The 16,623-nt window shown below is 40.1% G+C and overlaps 1 protein-coding gene across 1 annotated transcript; it reads right to left on the reverse strand.

Moving 5' to 3' along the window:
* Window positions 1-3,102: 3,102 nt before the first annotated feature.
* On the reverse strand, window positions 3,103-15,132 carry LOC311264602 (uncharacterized protein). The gene is made up of 6 exons (XM_084365612.1): window positions 14,753-15,132; window positions 13,910-14,082; window positions 11,308-11,526; window positions 8,561-8,721; window positions 8,335-8,467; window positions 3,103-6,981 (listed from the first exon to the last, which is right to left on the reverse strand). Exons 1-6 carry the CDS (start codon window positions 15,027-15,029, stop codon window positions 6,805-6,807), a joined length of 1,140 nt encoding a protein of 379 aa, XP_084221738.1. The 5' UTR covers window positions 15,030-15,132; the 3' UTR covers window positions 3,103-6,804.
* Window positions 15,133-16,623: the final 1,491 nt, after the last annotated feature.

Consider the following 16,623-nt stretch of genomic DNA (forward strand, 5'->3'; position numbering starts at 1 on the left):
AACTGCTGTCACAGGGTCTAACTGATCACTTCTGTTCAATGGCCTTTGGTAAATTTGAAACATTTTCCACCAATAACTCATCGAGCTCACAAACCTCACATGAGGGATCAGTATTACCACAAAACTTTAAATTAAGTTTTGTGCTATCTGTGTAATGAGGCCATGGTGGGCACACATGGACGACTAGGCAGAAGGCCAGGTCCACCCCTCAGGATGTTTTCTGCTCCCTTTGGTCACTAGCTAGCTGCACAGCTAACTGAGCTAACTAGCTGACAGCAGCTACAGTTGGCAGCAGTTAGTGGTTACTTTGACATGTTGCTCTCAATCTGTTTTGAGAATGAAGTCAGCAGTTTGCCAGTTTTTACATAATGCACCTTTAACAACAGCAAACAGTATGAATTCTGCTACTCTACTTAGCAAGTCATGTTAGCTTTAGCTGGAGTTTAGCTGTTTTTTCTTTTTTTAAGTCATGATTGAAATTAGCTTCAGCTATATTTTACTGTGTGGCCAGCTCTTACATTTTTCACCTTTAAAGTACTAAACATAGTCACACGAAGGAGAAAGGAGCAGAACAAGACTCTGGGGGTCGCTGACTGACGTTCACACAACATCCTCCGACCAACATGAATACTGCAGTGGGAAAACACATTATTTTGAGTGGCATTCAAAATAGACCCAGAGCAATATATTGGTTGGCTGATATTGGCTTATCAAAAGATATATCGGAATCAGCCTATCTGTATGAAAACTTATTTTTTATTACTTATTTTGTATGTTACATAAGGCAGAAAAAGATGCTTGAGGTAATTAATAATTATTAAATTCACAGTGAAGTTTTTTGTTTCGGGGCATTTGGACAATACAGCTTATTGTTAAAGGAGCAATATATACAAATCTGAGTTGAATAAGTCAAAATTAACTAAAATTGTCGACAGAATGTGAAGAAAAATCTTGTTTTAGCAGTGTAAACACTACCACAAGCTGCAAGCTAACTGAGCTAACAAGCTAACAGCAGCTACAGTTAGCAGCAGTTAGCGGGTACTCTGATGATACATGCTCCACCTTATGTGTTTTGAGTATAGTTTGACAGGTGGCCGATTAGATTAGATTAGATTAGATTAGATTCAACTTTATTGCCATTGTGCACAGCACAAGTACAGAGGGGTGCAGTTGGTCGTCACCGGGGTGTGGAGTTCAGTAGGGTGACAGACGCAGGAAAAAAGCTTCCCCTGAACCTACTGGTCCGGGTGCGGAGAGACTTGTAGCGCCACCTGAAGGGGAAGAGGGTGAACAGTCTGTGGTTGGGGTGAGAACAGTCCTTGACAATGCTGCGCACCTTTCGCAGACATCGCTTGATCTGGAGAGCCTCAATGGAGGGGAGTGAGGAGCCGGTGATGCGTTGGGCAGTGCTTTCCAGTCAGATGGAGAGCAGTTGCCATACCATACAGTTGGTAAGGATGCTCTCGATGGTGCAGCGGTAGAAGTTCGCCAGAATCTGAGGAGACAGATGGACCTTCTTTAGTCTCCTCAGGAAGAAGAGACGCTGGTGAGCCTACTTGATCAGGGTGGAGGTGTTGAGGGTCCAAGAGAGGTCCTCGGAGATGTGGACACCCAGAAACTTGAAGCTGGTGACACGCTCAACCTCCATCACGTTGATATGGATGGGGGTGTGTGTGCCACCATTTGACTTTCTGTAGTCCACAATGAGCTCTTTGGTCTTCTTGGTGTTGAGAGCCAAGTTGTTGTTGGCGCACCACACTGTTAGGTACTGGACCTCCTCCCTGTAGGCCGACTCATCTGCACCTTTAAACTGTAAAATGTCTGGCCTCTGTTCCATATGAATCTCTGTCACAAGTGTTTGATAACCATATTTGAGGGATCTCAAAAGGGAAAATGTGTGTTAATGTATATATCCTGAGTGTAAAATAATATCAGCCAATATATCAATATCGGTATCAGCAACAGCCCCCGAAAATCCAGTATTGTTCATGTTCATGTTGTGTATGCAGAGGTAGCTTCTCTATAATGTTACACTCAAAGACTAGCATGACTTCCATGTGACCAAGAAACCAACTGTCAAGAAAACAGCACTTTATCACTCTTGCCTCATCCATTTCATTCCATTTCTTGATTGAGGACCAAAAAGGCGACAAAGAATGATATATAGAAATGGTACACATTTTTCTCCAGTAATTTTTTTTGTTATGTTATGTTTCCAGTACCTCTAATTGGAAAAGCAAAGATACGTTAACTATTGAGTCCAACATCCTAAGTGAAGTAAAATGTAAATATCAATAACTGTAAACAACAGATGAATCAATAAAGTGTGCATATCACAGTTCCCTTCTCTACTCCAGTTCTCATTCTAGTCTTCGTGGTTGACTCTGTTGTACCTGCTTTGTAAAGTAAATCATCAGATGTTCAGTCATCTGGCAACAGCGCCATTATCATCCATCACAACCAGCCTGGGACAAACTCCAGAGATGACTTGTCACACATTAATGAGTCTGACCTCTGCCGTAATGAAGCGCTCAATTAAACAAATGTTTCAGGAGAGCAAAAGTTAGAACCTCTCTTCAAACAGTTCTGTCAAACACAGCCAAACTACAGAGAGAGGAAACATCACGCATTTCTCTTATATTTTGGTCTTCTGCTTCCACTCATTATTTCCACTCAAAGCAGCTCCAGGTAGCCTCAGGGGTGCTGATAAATGTGGTTGTGTAGAAGATAAGAATATTTACTTTGAAACGGCAGGAACAGAAGTATTACAGACAGATTTTAATGTTCATTACAACACACCAAAGTAGGCAAATGAATGTACTTAGCACCCTTTGTAGTCTTTAATTAATCCCCAGTGGACCTGACCTCAACACACACAACTCAGCTATTGATCCGTGACCTATAGATGATTTATAATGAGCTGTATGTGAAAGTCTGTAATAAATACAACCGTCTCCCCCCACTGATCCTATTCTGACAGTCTTCATGGTGTTCGAACAGCAAAGGACAATTTACCTTCACCTTCATATATCTCTAACACACTAACAATGATATTTTGTTAAGTGCTCACAGGAAGTTGTCAGAATGCAAAACACCAAACAGTTTAACAAAAAACAGGTTTATTGAAAACTAAGTGGCAAATATTTAACATCAGAAAAATAAATAATGGAACATGTTTCAAGTTTTGATGTGATGAGCAGTCAGATGATGCATGGCAGTATCAGATACCCTTTGAAATGGACGTGGGTTCAGTACACAATGATACAGTATTTTACAATAGCTTAAAGGGACAGTTCACCCAAAATCAACATGACTCATCTTCCCTCTTACCTGTAGTGCTATTTATCTATCTAGATTGTTTTGGTCTGAGTTGCTGAGTTTTGGAGATATTGGTCATAGAGATGTCGGCTTTCTCTTATACTTATACTTATACTCAACTTGTAGTGCTCAAAGCTCAACAAAAATATATCTTTTTAAAACTCAACAGCAATGTCTTTTTCCAGAAATGATGACCCGGTTACTCAAGATAATCCACAGACCTTGTCGGGAGCAGTTTCATGCAGGAACCATTTTCCTTCCGTATCCCCACGCATCGATGGGAGGCTTGTGCTCCTGAAAGCACTGGATGCAAACATTAATGGCGTCCTCTTCGGCTGAGCTGCCATGTTGGTTAGTGAAGTTTGCCAGCCTCTCATCCATCAGTAGATACATGCCTCCTTACGCATGGTGATACAGTTGGCAGGTGTAGTTTAGTAGACAGAAAACTGGTCCTTCGTGAAATTGTTCACAACGAGGTCTGTGGATTATCTTGAGTAATCTGATCATGATTTCTGCAAAGAGACATTACTGTTTGCACCACAACATGGGTGCCATCTAGTTCCATTTATTCCAGAAAAGGCAGATATTTCTATGGTGAATATCTCCAAAACTCAGCAGCTCAGACCAAAACAATGTAGATGTATAAATAGCACGACAGGTGAGAGGAAAAATATGCATTTTTTGAAATTGGAGTGAACTGTCCCTTTAAGCAAAGTTTTCACAAAGAGTTTCAGAGTGCAAAAATCTGCCAAGCTCAATTTTTGTCTTACCACAAATGTTGTGGTTGCAGAACAGAAAGTAGAACAGAAGTAAACTGATGCAGTGAAGTAATTATCCTTTAGCCTCGTATGAATACAGCATTCAAAAAGTCAAATTAAAGTTACATTGTTACTATACTACTATAATATTAAGGTAACGATCACTGCAGACAGTTTTGATGAGAATTAGTTTGTTTTGAAAGCATTACATCATAATGATAATTGTACTTTAAAAGGCAACAATGATTAAAAATCAGTGATAAACATATAAAATACTGTAATGCTTTCATTAGCCTGTGCATGTGAATAGAGAGAAGGCATTTTAAGACTATTGCACTCTGAAACTTCTTTAACAACAAAGCTTTGTATCCCACCGTTATCTTTTAAGCGGTCCTCAGAAACCTGCATTTCATTAATTTTCTTCAGATTATTGATAACATTTGCCAGAGCCCAACCGATATATGGTTTGGCTGATATCATAAATATATCAGTATCGTATATGTTGTCCAATGGATGCCAGAATGAAAACTTTTTTACAGAACATAATGGAGAAAAAGATGCTTGGGGTAATTTATAATTAGTAAATATCCAGTGAAGTTTACCGTTTCAGTGCGCTGAATTCATTTTGGACAATAAAGTTAAAAACATCCTGCCTCTGTTCCATACAATGTTTGTCACATCAAATGTTTGATAACCACATTTAAGGGGATCACTGCAAAATAAATTTGTTTATGTATATGTTCTGTGTTTATAAGAATATCAGCTGATATATTAATAGCTTTAAGAGGCCAGCATCAGTCAGGCTCTATAGTTTGCATTCAGCTATGTCTAAATCTGACCTGAGGAAAATATAGCCGTTAAAAAAACCTCCCTGAAACCTTCACAATAAATATAACCTGAAACTCTCAAAGCAAAAATTACCATAACACATTCAACTTATTAAAGGATAAGTATATCCAAAAATGAAAATTCATTCATTATCTAATCAACGCCATGCTGACGGAAAGTCAGGTGAAGTTTCATAGTCCACAAAACATTTCTGGAGCCTCACAACAAAACGGCCCTGCAGCATTCTCCGAAACAACTGAACTAGATGGGGACTTGTTTTAAAATGTAAAAAAACAACCAAAAACAACATAAAATGGCTTCAAACAGCTCAGTTAGAGTAATCCAATCCTTTGGAAGCCCCATTAACCTGAATAGATTTGAAGAGATGTTATTTACACCTGTTTAAGTCAAAATCTTCACTGTCGCTGCTAAGCTACAAGCGTTAGCATGCACCCTGTCTGAAGTGGGTGCGTGAGCGAGACTGTGCATCAAGGGTGCAAATAACATCGTTTGAAATCAATTTTGGTTCTCTGGGCTTCAGCAGAATATGCTGTATGGAGCCATTTTATGTTTTTTGTTTGATTGTTTTAGTTTTTCCAGTTATTTATTGTTTTAGTTTTTCCAGTTATTTTTTGTTTTTGTCTCCATCTACTTCAGTTGTTTAGGGGAATGCTGCAGCACCGGTTTGCAGTGAAGCTCCAGAAATGTTTTGTGAACTATGAAATCTCACCCTTTCCATCGACTTGGTGAGAAGACTGAATTTTCATTTTTGGGTAACCTGCTCATTTAAATGTTTCACACACGGCTGCTTTCAAACAATAAAAGCCGCAGTAAATAATTCAGTGCAAACGCATCCCAAAACCATGTTCAACACTAATGATATGTCTCAGTGCTCCAAGAAGACATTACTCTGTATAATCAAACCACCCTGACAAATAGATATGGATTACTGAGGAGATGATTTGTCTTGTTATAAATTAAATATTCTGTTTAGCAATACAGTCAAATTAGAAAGTATTTAAAGTCCTTCTCTGGTAATAATGCCTTCGAAACGTGTGTACAGTGCACTCTGAGGTTTCCCCCTTAAGTAACATGGACATACTCAGTAATCAGATCCCGTCATCTGAAAATATTCAAGTATTACCTGCCAGTTCCTGGTGGATGTAAACAATGCAGACGATGGCCAGTAATGGAGGTTAAAATACAAATGTTCAACAATGTAAAGGAGAAGCTACATGATTGCGTCACACCCTGAGGATGACAAATGAAGAGCTGAGCAAAACCCCGTTGGATTCTACTCACTAGGCAACTAACGCAACACTTGAAGGGTTTTTCACCAGATCTGACCCCAATTAATGCTGTCTGACACACATTTCACAGAGTTGGGGTAATTATCCCGTGGTGTGATTAGTCATAGAGCCTTCGCTGCAATCAAAGAGTCTGGCCTGTTCACTTTGCTGCTTAATTAGGTCAACAACTCTTTTTGTGGTGGTTCACCTTCAGGACAGCAGAATCACAAACTATTGTGAAGTGATGTCTGTGAAGTGAAGAGCTTTTTGTATAGCTGACATTCTTTTACTGGTGTCCTGCTGTAGATGAAGCCAGGTACTTGACCTGTTGTCTAGCTGCCAAATGCTAAAATCTCATTTAGTTCGTCCTTTGGGAAAGTTTTTAGGACATTTGATCTTCAGATGGTAACTGTGATCCTTCCTCATCTGCATATTTATTAATGTGACCCTCCTTCATATGTAATCTTCTTCCATTTGTGGTTCGATGACCTGAAGTCCTTCAATAACTCACCAAACTTTGTGTTTGTAACCCTACCTACAGTTTTCTGCCTCTGCACCCTTCGTCTCCACTGGGATTGTTGTGTCAGGGTTAATGGAGATTGAACTGCGTTTTAGCCTGCCCCCTGCTGGAGATTCCTGTCATAGTTTTCAAGGCAGATGTGAACGCGCTGAGTGAAGTAGCTCGGGTCAGAAATGGCCCGAAGAAGGTCGGTCTGGACCAGTGTGATGTCATAGAGCTCAGAGGTGCAGGCTGTACGAGTCTCAGCACTGTCTGGGTCCAAGAACACCTGAGAAGAATACACACACACACGCAAGCATGCACACACACACACACACACACACACACACACACACACACACACACACACACACATACACACACACATTCCCGCGACACAGAGAGGGAAAAGAGAGAAGAGAAAGTTATGCTCTGAACCAGCAACAGTCTCGCCAAAACATCTGTGGAAACTTGCCGAGTCTGATTCCAGTTATGGGGAAAGGCTGCATTAATTCTGTTTGACAAAGTCCAAACAAACTCCTTATAAACATAAAAGTATCTATAGAGACCATAGCATGAACAACTCACTGACAAATACACACGCACAGCAGTAGAGAATGTAAGAAAAACTGGATCATGCATTAGACTAAATGGATGTTGGGAGATGGTTTGTTGTGAAATGCTGTCAGGGAGCGTCTGTCTTCACCAGTGCCAATTGCAGCTCAGACGTATTCTTGATTAGAAGTTGTTTAATTAGCGAGAGTGGTGGGAAAAAATGCTACTTTATCAAAACAACAGTTTGTATGTTTGTGAAGTCTTCCTGTTTCCCTTTTTGAATGACGAATGCAGACTACCTCCACCTGGTGGTATGGACATGTATTTTACACAGGTGCAGAACAGACCAGCTAGTTGGCTGTTGGCTGTAGTCTTTGTGGTGTGTTCAAGTGCAGCTTTTGGGAATCACCCTAATGGCCTTTGTTACCACTTGTTCTTCATCGGTTCGGTGTGTCTAGGCTCTTAATCATCAGCTCCGTATAAAGAAGCTAAAAGCAATGTATTTACTTTTTTCATATTTAAATAAAAATCTAAATGTGTTTGCTCTGCAAGAAGGGAAACCGTATGGCCAGCTGCCAGCGAGGACGAGCCAGGCTGTGTTCAAGTGAAAAACAACTTCAAGTGATAGACAAGAAAACCTTTTGGTCCTGCAGCTGACTGCTCCAGAGTTCACTAAAGAACACCAGAAAAAAATCCTCTGCCTGTTAACACTCTGCAAAAACAAAGAAGCTTAATGCATAATGAATGCAGCAGGGAGCGAGAGAGAGAGACAGAGAGAGAAAGAGAGAGAGAGAGAGAGAGAGCGATCACAAACAGAGTGACTTCCTAATGTGATGATGAAAGAGTATAATTATCTATTCCAACCAGTGATCATGACCTGATCTACAGCTTTTTGAGATGTCATCTGATCTCCTGCCAACAGTCTCCCTGAGTGGGAGACAGAGTGTTTTTCACTGCACTAAAGCATGTTTACATGTTGATCTCTTCAGCACCCGTGTCTCACAGATTTAAGCTGTGCCAAAAACCTGTAGTTACAATTTAGTAACAGTCTGTACAGTTGATGTCCCTTTAAAAGTAGTGACAGTACCTTGGGTTGAACTATGGTATCCTCGTCATTCTGCCGAATGTTGTCGTCTATGAAGATGTGTTGAACGTTTTGGTCAAAGGGGTCGACCCACAGCGGCTTCCCGCCACGAATGGAGAAGGTATTACTCGCCCACCTGGAGAAGAAACACGGGGCACAGAAGGATTTGGTAAAGATGAGCAAAGGGATAGAGGCCACAAGGAGAGGCTTGAGGAGTGTGGTTTCATACCAGTCGAAGTGGTCCTGAAAGCCTCCCAGGCCCTGGACTGAGCTCAGGTACTGGTAAAGGCCTCTTTCTCCATCCCGAGTCGACACTCTGTCTTCGGCTCGGCTCAGGACGATTCCCCTCTTGCTGCAGCGGATCTTGCCCGCAGTCATATTCACACTTAACTGAACGGAGAGCGACAAGAGGAGTGAGAGTCAGAGAGAGAAACAAAGAGGGGGGACTGCTCTGAACTCTGTGATAAGCAGAAGACCAAAAGAAACTTGTGGGAAATGATTTTGTTATTAAATCATGGCCTCTGGCAGACTTGACCTAAATTAACTGTCAGATCAGCTTTTTATTTTCTCACACATTAAAATAATGAGCTCAATAACCCTGTAGCTTTAAAATAGAGTGGATACTTTAGAGAAAACACCATAAAACTATCCAACAGCATGAAAATGATTCTTGACTTGATCGTGTCATGGTGGAGTTTAAAATAAAAAAAAAGGCCTCTGGCAGTTTTAACTTAATTTGACACCACAATTTTAGTGGTATCAGCTGTTCATCAGTTGAATTGGTTATTTAACTAAAAGACTCTCCATTGCCGTGCTACTGCAGCAGCCTCAGGATAGCAATGTTAATCAATACTTGGTTTAAGACCGAACATCTCCAAGCTAATGACGCTCCTGTTGCTCCTGTTAACAACAGTTGTGTTTAGTGCTACTGCTCGGGTGTGTAACATGGTGTCCCTCTGGTGCTCTTCAGTTTAGGGATCCCACTAGTTTGAAAGTGTTGAAGAAGTCTTAGGCACTCGAGAGGGTAACAAGTTAAAAAAGCCTTTAGTAACTCATGGTAATAACATGCCTACACATTTCAGCCATTAAGGTCTTCATCAGGATAAGCACTTTAATGGTGTTGGTGGTGTAGCGATGATGTAATTTTGAAGGCTAACCCGGAAGTAAACATCGCCCTGGTTCCCTCGATACTTGGATTTTGGATTTTTGGCATGTGAGAAAAAATAGCAAAAGGCATATTCCAGGGGTCCACATCCACTGACACAGTCTGTTTTCTCATTGAATCACACCCTGAGGATTTTAATGTTCTCTGTTTTATCGAAATGTGATTTAACACTGCTGCCATGGAGGTTAGAAAGCTTAAACCATCAAGTTGGGCATTTGCATAAAAATCTAAAATGGACAGACTAAGTGAAAAGTGTTTCTTGAATGGTGTAGTTATTATGGGCAGTGCCAGTTTACTGTGTTACAGCTGTAATGCATGGACACTTACACCCCAACATGCATAATACAGATAAAAGATTAGCATGGAGGCAGTGATGTCTTAGCTGGAATTAATAACCACTACTGCACTGCTTTAATTAGGCTTGTTTTCCCTCCTCACCAATCTCCAACACTTGACAGTAATGATGAGGCTGGAGCTGTTGCACCCAAAAACTCACTGATGCAGGAAAACAAACAGCTCAAGTTCAGAAACTGAACAATCACATTATGTCATGTGATTACCTACCCCCCTGCTCTTTCCTTTCTGTCTAAAGCAGAGATAAATAGCTTCTGACAGGACTGTTTGAATAAGACTTCCACTGTGCTCTCCTCCAGACAGCTCACTGTGCCTGACAGGTTCACCGTCTGACATCTCTTCCACCCCTCGCCCCATCATCTGTCCATTCCACTCTCTCCACTGTTCTCTCAAAATCAATGTGTTCCAGCCCATCAAGCTAACAGGTACAAAACCCTCCGGGAGTCAAGGAGTTGCGTTGTAGGGTGCAGAAGGTCATGCTCTTCAAAAGTACACTTCGCAGTCAAATGTTCATCAAAAGAAAAAAGAATGAAAGAATGAAAAATAGGTGGATCATCATTCTTTCATGTGTTAATTTTACAGAGTTTAAGTCAGAAGTTGTGCATATTGTGGGGCTGTAACCAACGACCATTTTCATTATCTATTGATCTGCTGATCTTTTTCACAATTAATTGCTTAGTCTATAATATGTCAAAAAATAAATCACAATGCTCATTACAATTTCCCAGAGCCCACAGTGACGTCTTCGAATTGTTTCTTTAGTCCTGCCAGCAGTCCAAAACCCAAAGACTCTTCAGCTACTAGTGTAAATGACAAAGAAAAGCAGCAGAGCCTGATGATTTAATTCAAATCAAAATCGCTGGCAACTCATTTTATTTGGATCCTCTTATCGATTAATTGACTAATCATTGCAGTTCTAGCATACCATCACCTCCACTGTTATTGGATTGCTTAGATGTGGGTTAGCTGAAAGGTCCACCTTCAAAATAAAGATCAAAATTTCATTATGATTCTATTTTATTTTTTTCAAACGTGGTTCATTACCTGGAGCCCTCTACTGACTGTGAGCAGGTCTGGTCACAGTCATCTCATTTCATAACCTATTTATATCAAAAGACATGGTATTGTTTCAATGCATTTCCATGCTTCATTTATGGTTTTCATTGTCTTTTATTGTGTTTATTTTTGCTGCTCTGAAGCACGTAACCCTGTTTTGAAAATCACTATATAAATAATGTGTGACAGTGTGACTTTAGTGTGCACTGCTGTAAAGCTCCCTCAGACAGTGTGTGGTATGTGCAGTAAATTAACCCCAATATATCAGCTTTGTTTGATAGTTTCAGGGCATCAAAATGTGTTGTGTAATTTGCATGAACTGATCCTTTAATTAAAAGACAAAATATTGTATTTCAGTGGTGTGAATGTCAAATTTTAACTCATGCATGATTCTGCTTCACCTTGAGATCAGGCAGATCAGGGAACAGTGGATGAGCCCCTTCATCCACTGCTTTGAACATGGCTCTGAGCACTCGAGGTAGGTCGGATCCAAACGTACGAAAAAGGATAGCAAAATCCCTTCCTTCCTGCGCCAGGTCTTTGAGCAGCTGGAAGAAGGAGGGCAAGATCCAGTGGTACAGCTGACCATCCTCACCTTTGACAGCCAGCTCTCTGTCTCCCTGCAGGGAACACAGTGAGGGCGGTCAGTAACACATCATTTCACCAGAGAACAAGGAAGCTGAACAGGCTGTGAGTTTACGGTGGAGCCACTTTGTGAGTGAAAAAACTGATTCACAAGCACATCCTTAACACTTTGATGTGCATGACTGAACAGGTCCTGACAAGTGCAAAATCTACAGAAGTAGAAAGTCATTTTGTGTGTACAATTTAATGTCTGGAAGTCATTTGTGAAGGATTCATTGAGAAACAGCTGATTATCAGTTTGTAAGCATTTACTTTAGAAACAATGAAAGCTATCTGTTCAGAGCTTCTGAAGGCAGAGCAGCCAGAGGGCAGCAGAGGGAACGCCAGAAAATATTTTCTCAATAAAACATGACCCAGTCTCAATCAAATCAGTGAATAAAGTTGTGTTTCTGTACAGTAATCGATCACGTCCGGTCCATAGCAACACACTCCTCTGGTGGCACTCTTCTTTTTATACATCCGTGGCAGCATCATAGAATAAAGAAAGCGTTTATTGGACAAATAATTAATATATGCTCCCAGGTTCAGGATGAGCCATCAACACTTTTACTGTGTTTCCATGAAGGTAACTCTAAAATACCAGTAATACCAGTTAAAAATTGCTTTTTGGCATTTTTGGGCCTGATGCTTGTGTAAAGGTGCAATATGAAGCAAGACATCTGTGATTTTAAAAAAAAACAACTTAAACTGCAATTTTGACTTCATGGGAACTTTAACTAGAAATCTATTTCAGCTGATGCCAATAACTGATAATTACCTACGCTTCATGGCTGATACCGATAAGATAATAGACAATTTCATTTTGTTTTTTAAAAAGAAGCTCCTAACCTTTAGGGTAAGAAAGGCTAAGACGTAGTGAGCAAAGATGGATGATTAATATTCCACAGCTCTAATAAGATGTGTGGTGTTAAAACTCGTTCACTCATCTCTGAACCCTTGTGAAACATGTATTTCAAATTGCAGTCGTGTTGTCTTCCTCTGAAAGTGTAAGAAATGTCCATACCGAAGATGACGTGTTTGTCTCTCTAATCTACACCCTGGTGCAGCAATGTGACATCATGAGCACAACGGGCTGCACTTGTTCTCCTCGTTTCTCTTCTTGCAAATGCTGCACTTGTTAAGCAATTTGGTTTCATATTATTGACTCCATTTATCGGCTAAAATTTCACTGATACCAATATATCACACATCCCTACTCTAAACAACCAAAACAGATTAGGACTCGTTTTAAAGATGTAAATAAAACAAAAAGTCATGGATGAGCTTGTGCACCCACTTCAGATGGGATGCACGCCAACTCGATTGAAAGATTTCTGCTTTAAAAAGGGCGTTAATAACGTCTTTTCAAATTTATTTGGGATCCCTGCACTTCTTGAGACTTGGCTTACATTGGATGAGCTATATAGAGGCTTTTTTTTCCTGGTAATTTTCCCCCCCATCTACTTCAGTTGTTCAGGAGAATGTTGTTTTGCTGTGAAGCTCCAGAAATGTTTTGTGGACTTCGAAACTTCACCCAACTTTCCATCAGCATTGTTGTGAGTCGCTAATAAAGTTATCTATCTATCTATCTATCTATCTATCTATCTATCTATCTATCTATCTATCTATCTACCTACCTATCTAGTTGGGTGAACTGTCCCTTTAACTTATATACCTCTGTATACATTACCATAGAAATTTTGCATTTTAAACACATGCCAGATGACTGGTTTGTCTAGTCTCTGGCTCACAGGAAAAAGTGACATCATCAGCTGGTTTTACTAACTGTTGAACAGAGGACAAAAGATCAGCTCCTACAGACGTATGTCTCTGTGTGACCTTCATGTCAAATTTATATAGGTGTTTAAACTGGAAAAGACTATTGTAACTTCAGGGTTTGTAACACCACAATGCTCAAGGTCGCTGGAAGAAATAAAGGTTTAGATATGAATCCGAAGATTTACAACCTTTGTAATAACAATCTTCTGGGAGTCGAGTATCATGTTCAGTTTGAACATAAAGGTTGAAGCATAATGGGTAATAGAGGAAAATACAAGCAGAAGCTGAATTGAAATCATCCATTTTCAAATTCATTTTGTTATTACAGGCTGATAAAGATGAACTTCACATGAGAAAAGGTGCCTTTTTGAAGAATTTAAGAGTTCTAACTCTGTTTAAGTCATTGTTGCACTTCATTCCTGCCAGGTGCCAATGTTTTGTCATATCTGCTTTGTATATATATGAAGTTATACACAATCTAAAAAAGTAGTAGTGATCAGAGGGGAAGGATTTCTCTCATATGAACACTTAATATAAGAAACATCATACAGACACTTTCCAACTGGCCTTCCTATCCGTTCTCTCTTATTTGATGCTTGCCTTGACGCCATCGGGCCAGCGCAGTAGATCCAGATGCTCATCCAGAATCCCACGGAAACGTCGCCCTGCAGTGGAGGTGAAACCCGGTATCCGTCCAAACTGAGAGTAGTAGCTAACAGCATCATTGCAAGGTGGGAGCAGGGAGGGCGCGTCACTCAGCCATTCCCACGTTCCTGTATAAAAGTGTTTGTGAATCATTTTAAATGAAGACACACTAAACAAGTGATCACAGAATGAGTGGAGGATGCCAGTGCAGAGCGCATGATATCATGATTTAATTGCTCCATCGTCTCTGATGACTTCATACACAAGTCAATTTTCTGTACAAGCTTAATTAAGTATTATCACTGTACTTACATAAATACATGGGGATGTTGGAAGAAAACACATTTGATTTTGCTTCATTAAACAGATCAAGACCATATTCTGCCAAACGTTAATTTAATGTTTACTATCACATTAGTATAATGTGAACATCATTAAGTATTACTTTATACCTCTGATACATGTATATTGATGGTGTCCTGCAATTCGCCATATGTGTGATGTCAATACTGTGTTCAGTTTCACTAACATCTGCAGTTGTTTTGATTCGTTCGCAGCTTATTCTTACTTGTATGGTCAGAGAAGTAAAGCAGGAGAAGTCATTTCAATTCACTGATTTCTAAATGGAGTTTGGTGTTTTCTTTTACCACAACAGGAACAATAACTTGCCTGCCATCACCTGACTGAGCGCACAGACACACACACACACACACACACGCATACAGTCTATGGTACACACACATTCCCAGCATTCCTGTGTGATACTATAAATTACTGTCAAGTCCATTTCCAGTTTACCGTGTTTGTTCATCTTCCCCCAGGTGACAGTTGTGAGGAAATAGTCCAGCGCCGCCACAGTCCCCTGACCCGTCACGGCGTCCGACACCAGTATGGTGTTGTTGAGGTCGACATGCAGGACCACCTTTTTCCTCTGCTCATGAATTGGGGGCCACGGCCCCAGAGGGACCGTCACCGAGGGGTCACCTGTCCCGCACAGAGGCTCCGGGACATTTCTGCTGTTTGTCCCGTCATGTTCTTCAGCTTGGCGGCCGCTGTTCTCACCGAACTCCGCCATGACTGTAAAACAACTGACGACTGGTCTTGGTTTGAAATAATTTCAACAAAAAGTTGCTACCTAACCGGCTTAGCTGTGTGACTCATGGCTGTTTACCGGTACTTCCTCGTCCTCCACGCCATCTTCTTCTTCTTCTACGTGCTAGCTGTTGTACACCACGACACAGAGGAAAGAGCGCCATCTTCCGGCGCTGTAAGACACTGACAGATGTACAGCAGAAGAAACCTGCTCACTCCACATCATCCACACAGGTGGTTGGAGCTATCCTGGACAATCAGACGTCAGGTTGAAAGGCAGGATGAGAACAAAGAAAGTCTGGTTGATAAAAAAAATAAAAATAAACTACTAGCTACTTTTCACAAGCACATACAACTTTCCTCCAGATATTACTGAACAAAAAGAAAGGGATGGAAGAGGCGATACGCAGGTGAGTTACTCTGCTATTTTACTTGAGTAACTTACTCAAGTAAAATAGCAGTAACACAGTTAAAGTAAAGAAGTATCAGCATCAAAATAAACTTAAAGTACCAAAAGTAAAAGTGATCATTTTGCAGAATGGCCCATTTGTATTGTGACATGTATGATGATATTCATTGATGTTGAAGCTACTAAAGATGCGGCTAATTTTAATAACGTTATATAGGCCTACTGTGTAGCTTAAAAATAATATAATAATAAATCAAATTATTCATGATAATGTATTGTGCTAACAATCTATAAAGTAACTAGTACCAAATTTCAAATAGGTCTTTGTATAGTGGAGTAAAAAGTACAATTTGTCGGCTCAAGTATGAATACCTCAAGATTTGTATTTACTTGTTTTTGCACCACGAAAAAAAGATCCATTTCAAACAAAAACAGTTTATCTAAGATTTCTGACTGAAATTAAGTACTCCTTCTACATATTCATTTATTTCTATTCATACTGTATTTTGACAGTTGATCTTGAGAAATGACTTAAACGATTATCAACATTTTCTGCTGAAAGATTAATCGTGTATCATCTTTCCAACCCTAAATGTAGCTTCATTGTTCTCGCCAGTTAGAGGATCACCTTTCCAGTTAGTTTGTGATTATTCAAGTTAACAAACTCATTTCCATAGAAGCACACTATCTGCTTAAGTAGTCTTTGGGCACATGCAGTAATTGCCCGTAAAGGCTCTAATCAGAATAAAATAGTTTAAACCACCTGTAGCCTACAGGTGCTTTGGCTCATAAGAACTGAACAGGCATCTTTCAATGTATTTATTCTGGATGCATGATGTGCATTTTTTTCAGCCAATACCAATAACTCCCTGCTTCTCATAGCTGATACCATTTAGATAACCAATAATTTCACACGTTTGTAATTTTCAAATGATCATAACCTGTAGTTTATTCATATTGGGCGCAAAAGAAAGGCTAGAAGATAATGAGCAAAGATGGATGGTTTTAATTTCCATAGCTCTAATAAGATTTGTTGTGTTCTCCCCTCCTGTCTGAAGCCTTGTGGAACATGTACTGTAAATCTCAATTGTGTCCTTTTCTGAAATGCTGCACGGCTCTACCCAGGTGCAACAGTTTGACATCATTACAAAACAAAGGTGTGCTTCTT

Source organism: Pagrus pagrus (genome assembly GCF_965226575.1).
Source record: "Pagrus pagrus genome assembly, chromosome: 11".
NCBI classification, from domain to species: domain Eukaryota; kingdom Metazoa; phylum Chordata; class Actinopteri; order Spariformes; family Sparidae; genus Pagrus; species Pagrus pagrus.

Excerpts from the sequence above, each read along its gene's own strand:
- LOC311264602 (XM_084365612.1), bottom strand. The coding sequence starts at position 15,029 with ATGGCGGAGTTCGGTGAGAACAGCGGCCGCCAAGCTGAAGAACATGAC. Across the intron at positions 8,722-11,307 it reads CTGATCTGCCTGATCTCAAG|TTAAGTGTGAATATGACTGC; the intron begins GTGAAGCAGAAT and ends CTCTCCGTTCAG. Across the intron at positions 6,982-8,334 it reads ATACCATAGTTCAACCCAAG|GTGTTCTTGGACCCAGACAG; the intron begins GTACTGTCACTA and ends TATTCTTCTCAG.